General features: G+C 36.5%; 2 protein-coding genes across 2 annotated transcripts; one reads left to right on the top strand and one right to left on the bottom strand.

The window, feature by feature from the left end:
- The first annotated feature begins 616 nt into the window (after positions 1-616).
- Positions 617-1135, top strand: LOC111910078 (phospholipase A1-Igamma1, chloroplastic). Its single transcript, XM_023905869.1, has one exon. The coding sequence runs from the start codon at positions 617-619 to the stop codon at positions 1133-1135; it is 519 nt and encodes a 172-aa protein (XP_023761637.1).
- A 3058-nt stretch (positions 1136-4193) lies between these two features.
- On the bottom strand, positions 4194-6504 carry LOC111910333 (formin-like protein 7). Its single transcript, XM_023906162.3, has one exon. The coding sequence runs from the start codon at positions 6292-6294 to the stop codon at positions 4414-4416; it is 1881 nt and encodes a 626-aa protein (XP_023761930.1). The 5' UTR covers positions 6295-6504; the 3' UTR covers positions 4194-4413.

The raw sequence follows: 6504 nt of genomic DNA, 5'->3' as shown, positions 1-6504 counted from the left end.
GGGGAGTGTAAGTCAATGAATATAAAACTAAAAGGGAAAAATTTATAGTCTAAAATAATGTACAACTATACAAGGGTTATTGTCATTGTAACCCAACAATGTTTAGTATATTGGTTTAAATGGTCCCTCGTGATTTTTTTTTTTTTTTTTTTTTGCATTTGAAAGGTACGAACTTCTGTTTTTAGGTTTTAAAAGGCCATTATGAAAATTTTGAAGGAGCCACCCGGTGACCCCATCAGTTTTCATATGCCACGTTGGTTTCCCTTGTCCAAATCATCAGTTTCCCTCAACCCACATTGACTTTCAAAAGTCAAAGGTCTTTGTGTATTCCTTCGGATTAACCATCACAACTTTGTCTTCACATATTTTCCTATTGGTTTTCTTGTGAAGTTTTGTATAGAAGAGGGGAAAGAACGAGCGACTACATTCTTCATTCCTCTCATGATTTTCCCCAAATGCTTCACGTCGGGAGTAATCTCAATCGTTTTCAGAAAACTCGCATAGACAAACGACACAATACGAAACATGGTTATGATGTGCCATGTCGCAATTTGAAATCCCTAGATGGCTTGAGAAATCATAAATAACTGATAAATGGAGCAAGGATTCCAATTGGATGGGTTACATCGTTGTGGGTAATGATCTGGAGTCGAAGATGATCGAAATAAGAGACATCATGGTGGTGTGGCGTGGCACTATGCTTCCTTCCAAATGGTATGAAGAGATGCAACGAGATCTTGAACCATTAGGGTACAAGGAAGCAAAGGTGGAGCGAGGGTTTTCGAGAATCTACAAATCGAAGAGTATATCAACGCGATACAACAAAACTAGTGCATTAGAGCAAGTAATTGAAGAGATAAAGCGATTAACGAAGTTCTACAAATCAACGGGCGAAAAAGTGAGTGTCACGGTCACCGGCCACAGCTTGGACGACATATTAGCTTTACTGAACACGTACGCCGCCGCCATGAGGTTTCCAACTCTTCTGATAAATTTCATCTCCTTCGGTGCACCTAGAGTCGGAAACATGGCATTCAGGGATGAACTTCACCATAGAGGTGTCAAAGCACTAAATTACAACCGAATAAGATCTAGTCCCTCGAATGCCGGGTATTGTCATTATCTACACGTATAGCCTCCGGATAACCACCTCCCTCCACCGCTACAACCCTCTCCACCTCCTTCACCGAAGATAGTGTGTTTTCAAGATTTTAGTTGATGCATGTTTTCAAGATTTTGGGGATATTTATGAAGATTAAACTTAGAAACGAAGATAGCGTGGGATGTATAGAAGACAAGTATTTAGGGACACGTGGCAACTAAGAGTCGACTCACCAGTGAGTCATCTGCTTAGTTGGCAGTTAACAAAACAGTGTAACCTGTAAAAATGAATAAACCCAAATATACTTACCAAATTAATCCTTCAAGATACACAAGAGTTACATTTTTAACCTTTAAAACAAATAATACTCAACAAGCTTTATTATATCAATTTATATTTCAACATAAGAAGAAAAAGATAGATTGCGATATTGTTAAAACCTGTAAATTAAAAATTAGTAAATTTATGTAATCAAGTTTTAATAATAAAAAATCATATATAAATAAAAAAAACTTAAGACTTAAATGTAAATAATAAGAGGTATAATAAATCGATTTTCATTTGAACTTTTAAGCAATATACTTTTTTTATCAACAATATAACACATTTAATATTTCTTCCATATTAAATAATAAATTTTCGGTGGTGTTTGATTTTTTTGCCCGCAGATCTTCTTAGCCTCTTCCATCTGCGCGGCACAGACCACACGCAGACATTAGTCTTCACAGACTGTTTGTTTTTTTGAAGACTGCAAACCTAAAAATGTCTGTGCGCCCTCTTCTTGGCGTAGATGTAGACCAGAGTCTTCTAACATTTTCAGACATCTTCTAGCCTAAAAAACACATATATCTTTATTTTTATTTTTTTAGGTTTTTTGAATTTATATTTATTCCAACTTTATTAGGGATAAACAATTTGAAAAAAAAAAGTTACAATACTTAATAAAAAAAAATTTGACAACACAAACATGATATTTTTTATAAATTTATAATGGTCATTGAAGTTGTTTATATAAATATGAAAAAAAAAATCAATATATATTCTTATATTTTTGTGCCAAATTTTATAAAACATTATGTAATAAAGTGTCGTCAATTTCTTAGAAAAATATTTATGGTACGATTTTAATTGATTTAATTGAAAAAATCAAAGTTTATTTTCATCCATTTATGTATCAAATTCTTTGATTCACAGTTACAATGTTTAGGTATAATTTTGCGACCAAAATTGTTGGTTTTTATCAGTTATATACGTTAATTTGTACCATTTTTATTTTCACTTTTTATACAATAATATATAAAAGTTGATATAGATTTGTTAATTATTTATAATAAAGTCATAAAAATATTAAAAAATCACTTTATAGTTAGAACAATCAGTTTATTTAGATTTTAGCTTATTTTAGTAGCCCGCAGGTGTTAAAAAAACAAACAGTTTTTTTTTTTTTTTCAGACTGCAGACGTTTGTTCCACCTCTTCTGCTGTAGAGGTCTACAGATAGGCTTGGCAATGGAGCGGGTTTTGACCCTGATCCGATCCAAACCCTTAACAATTATACGGGTTTGGAGCATAGTTTTTGATCCGTTTACCCATTAACGACCCGTACCCACTAACCCTTTTATTAAAAGGGTCGGGTATGGATCATCACCGATCCGCTCCATTTATAACCCGCTCCGTATAAATTTTAGAATTATACATTTATATTTTATATTGCCTAAAGTTTACATTAAATTCAATCGGAAGTCCAAACAGAAAAGGCCAAAGAGTAAACTATTTTTACATAGGACTTGAGACTCCACTTCTAGACTTTCGGTCGTCTCCTAAGAGTCATGATTTCATTTCATTTATATTTCATCATGTAATCACCAATTTCATTTATAAATCAATAACGTCATTTATCAACCAGAAGAAAGTTTGTAATTGCTATTCTCTATCAATGCAATCGACGGTCAAAAACCAATTTGAAGTAACTAAAATAATGATTTTAATTCCAATAGAAAGTCCTTGAGTACATAATGTGTTTTCTAAATCAACACTTAGTTTTATTTAATACATGTGATTTTATGATTTAAGTAAAATGTGTTTGATTATTCAAAAAACCTACGGGTTACGGGGCGGGTTTGGATATCTGCTGATTCGGTGGATAAGGGTATGAGTTTGATTATTCAAAACCCTGCGAGTTATGGAGCGGGTTTGGATCGGATTTTGAAATTTATTAAAAGGGTTTGGATCAAGGTCGATTCGCTCCAAACCCGCCCCATTGTCAGGTCTATCTACAGATGTGGTCCGCAGACTGCAAACATTTTGTCTCAGAAAAAACAAACAACACCATCATTATATACAAAATAACAACGATATTTAAACTCATCTATTAATAATGATATTTAGCATTTTAATTCTTGTATTATGTTTATAGTATCATATTTTGTATTTTAACATTATATTATATCATAATATCACATGTATTTAACTATCAATCTATTTATAATGTTTTCATATTTAAAAAATCCATCTAATCCATATGTTTCTATAATATAGGGGCGATGTTATGTACCTCAAAGGTGGGTCATTTCATTTGACCCGTTTTTTTCTATTATAATAATTTTTATAGAAGTAAAAATTTATAAACTATCTTATTATTTACCTTGAGTTATTTATTGTGTTTTGTCATTAACATATAAACGATTTTTTTTTTTTTAGGAAAAATATATCAAGATATAAGACTTCTCCGGGTATAGCGTATAAGCATATAAACGATTTTTTTTGTGGGAAAAATATATCAAGATATAAGACTTCTCCGGGTACAATTATAAGAACTTTCAATCCTTGTTTCTTATATGACGCGGCCCGAATCTAGACTCGAAACTGGTATTTTGATTTTTCTTATAGATTTCATTTAAATAGTAAAACATATGGATTGCGTTCTAGACTTATCACTGTTATCATAATAAGAATGTTAATATATAACTTATTGTTATTAGATGCATTTAGCAAGCAGATATATTCAAATTATAACTCTCATTAGCTTCTTGTATTTTCAAAACAAAAACCATCCAACATTTTCTTTCATAGTGATTCATCAGATCTTCATGTACCAAACCAAAACCAACGTTAATCTCCTTTCATTCTCATGACAACTAGAAGACAACCTCAAAATAAAACTTAAAAATATAAAAAATAAAGTAAAATAAAATAAAAAATCACATGGTCTACATCACCCAAATCAATACCAACAAAATCTTAACTGTCACCTCACGTACCCCACACTCAGAAAAAATAAAAAATAAATATTAAATTAATTCTATACCCCTTTTAATGGTTACTTGGACCTGGGCCTGGCCCAAGATTCGACATTCTAAGGCCCTGATTTTGATTGAAAGAATTGATCTTCTCAAGCTTTAACCCGGCCCGAAACCTTGCAATAAAAGTATCAGCTTTCGTGTCAACGTCAGGGCTCGGGCAAAACAACGGCGATGGAGCGGCGGATGACGGCGAATGGGCATCATCTCCATCAGGAGACAGACTACCCGAGCTTAATGTGCTCTGTACTCTAACATAATCACCTTCCACCGGAAACTTCCAATCCGGCATCTTAAACGGCGGCATTGGTGGTGGAGGAGGAATTCGATTCATTGGAGATTCTCCGCCGCTTGAGCTATCATCAATGCCGTTAAAAAAATGCATCTTTACTGGTACTCGAGGTTTCTCTGTTATGAATGGCGACACCCGGGTTATGTTTGGTTTTGGAGCACGCGCCGCTGTACGTGGCGGCGGAGGAGGAGGAGGAGAGGGAGGTATTGATGATGCGATCTTCTTTCGTCTTTCCTTTTTAGATGTAAATAAGTTGTTGAGCACTGAAGAAGGTGGAGGTGGAGGTGGCGGCGGAGGAGGCGGCGGTGATGGCGGTGGTAGATGAAAGTTTACAGGTGGTTGACTATGGCGTAAAAGAGTGTCCAAATTGTCCATGCTTCTTTGCCTTAGCCTTTTCTTCTTTTTTTGGTAGAACGATGTGAAGAACCGTTTAGTTGCATTCCCACCGGTTCTTTTCCGTTCCACCCCGCCCGTATTTCGCTCGGGGTCTTGAAATTCCGGCAAGATCCGCGGGGGAGATGGTGATTCTGGTGCCGGATCGTCAATTGGCGACGCCAGTTTTCTGGGTTCTGAGCTTCTTGCTCTTCTTCTCTCTCCTTTACCTCTTTTTCTACTAGTTTCTCCCCTTCGCTCGGAATCTTGAAATACCGGCGGCTCTGTTTCCGGCAATACTTCATTAACCTCCGACCTACTGCTTATTTCTCCGTAGTCTGCAGCAACATTATGATATCTTCTGATTGGCTTCTTTTTTGCAGCACTAGGCCTTGGAGCCGGTGGCTGCGGCGGCAGAGATTGTGGAGAAGGCAGCTGTGGCGGCGGAGAATATGATTCATCTTCAGGAGCTGGCGGTTGTGACGGCCGAGAGTACGATTCGTCTTCAGGAGCTTGCGGCTGTAGCGACGGAGGATACGACTCTTCTTCGGGAATCGGTGGTTGTGGCGGCGGCGGCGGCGGTGGAACATATGAATCTTCTTTAGGAAGGTCCACCACCGTATCAACATGAACCTCCTTAGTATCTGAATCTTGTTCTCGCCGGAAATAATATCGATCATAGTTCAAAACCCGGTGACTGTTCAAATGTGTATCATCGGAGAATCGCCAAGGAGCTTCCACACGGTGGTTCCACGGCGGCGATAGCTCCCGTAGATCAGGGTAAGAACTAGTACTCCTATGCCTTCTTAGCCCAGTGATCGGTTGATCCGGAAACTCATACCACTGATGCGGGGTTGAGCTCGACGGACTTGCAACAAGAGCTCCGGTGGATAAATCCGATCTACTCCGATCAAATCCAGATTTTTTATCATTATTAATGTTTCTACTAAGAAACCCAAATGCCAACGCAACTAAAACCAACACCAAATTAATTGAATCCCAACTCCTTTTAACTAAATTTGGTCTAAAAATCTGAGACGTGAATGAAATAACTGATGGGATTATGAATACCATGGAAAGAATTGCAAATACGAGCAAGAGGATGATGAGGACACCGGAGTTGAAAAAGAGAGAGGAGGCACGGCGGCGGTAAAGCTCAGCACGGCGGACATTGGTGGTGCTTTGTATCCAAAATGGGGTTCTTGGTGTCTCTTCACCATCTTCCTCCATAAGTTTCGGTGGGTTTCTTTGATGAGAGAGAGAGAGAGAGAAGAAAAAAAAGGAGGAAATGAGGGTTGAGAATGCTTTTGTGTTGTTTGGTTTACGCTTTTGCTAAAGTCATTATATAATATAATGCCATTTTATTAAAAAAATAAGAAAAAGTATTAACTTAGATTCATTTGTAGCATTCTTTTGATATATCTTTCTTTTACACTTCAA

This window comes from Lactuca sativa, chromosome 5 (assembly GCF_002870075.4).
Source record: "Lactuca sativa cultivar Salinas chromosome 5, Lsat_Salinas_v11, whole genome shotgun sequence".
NCBI classification, from domain to species: domain Eukaryota; kingdom Viridiplantae; phylum Streptophyta; class Magnoliopsida; order Asterales; family Asteraceae; genus Lactuca; species Lactuca sativa.
This window is presented reverse-complemented; position numbering and strand designations above follow the sequence as displayed.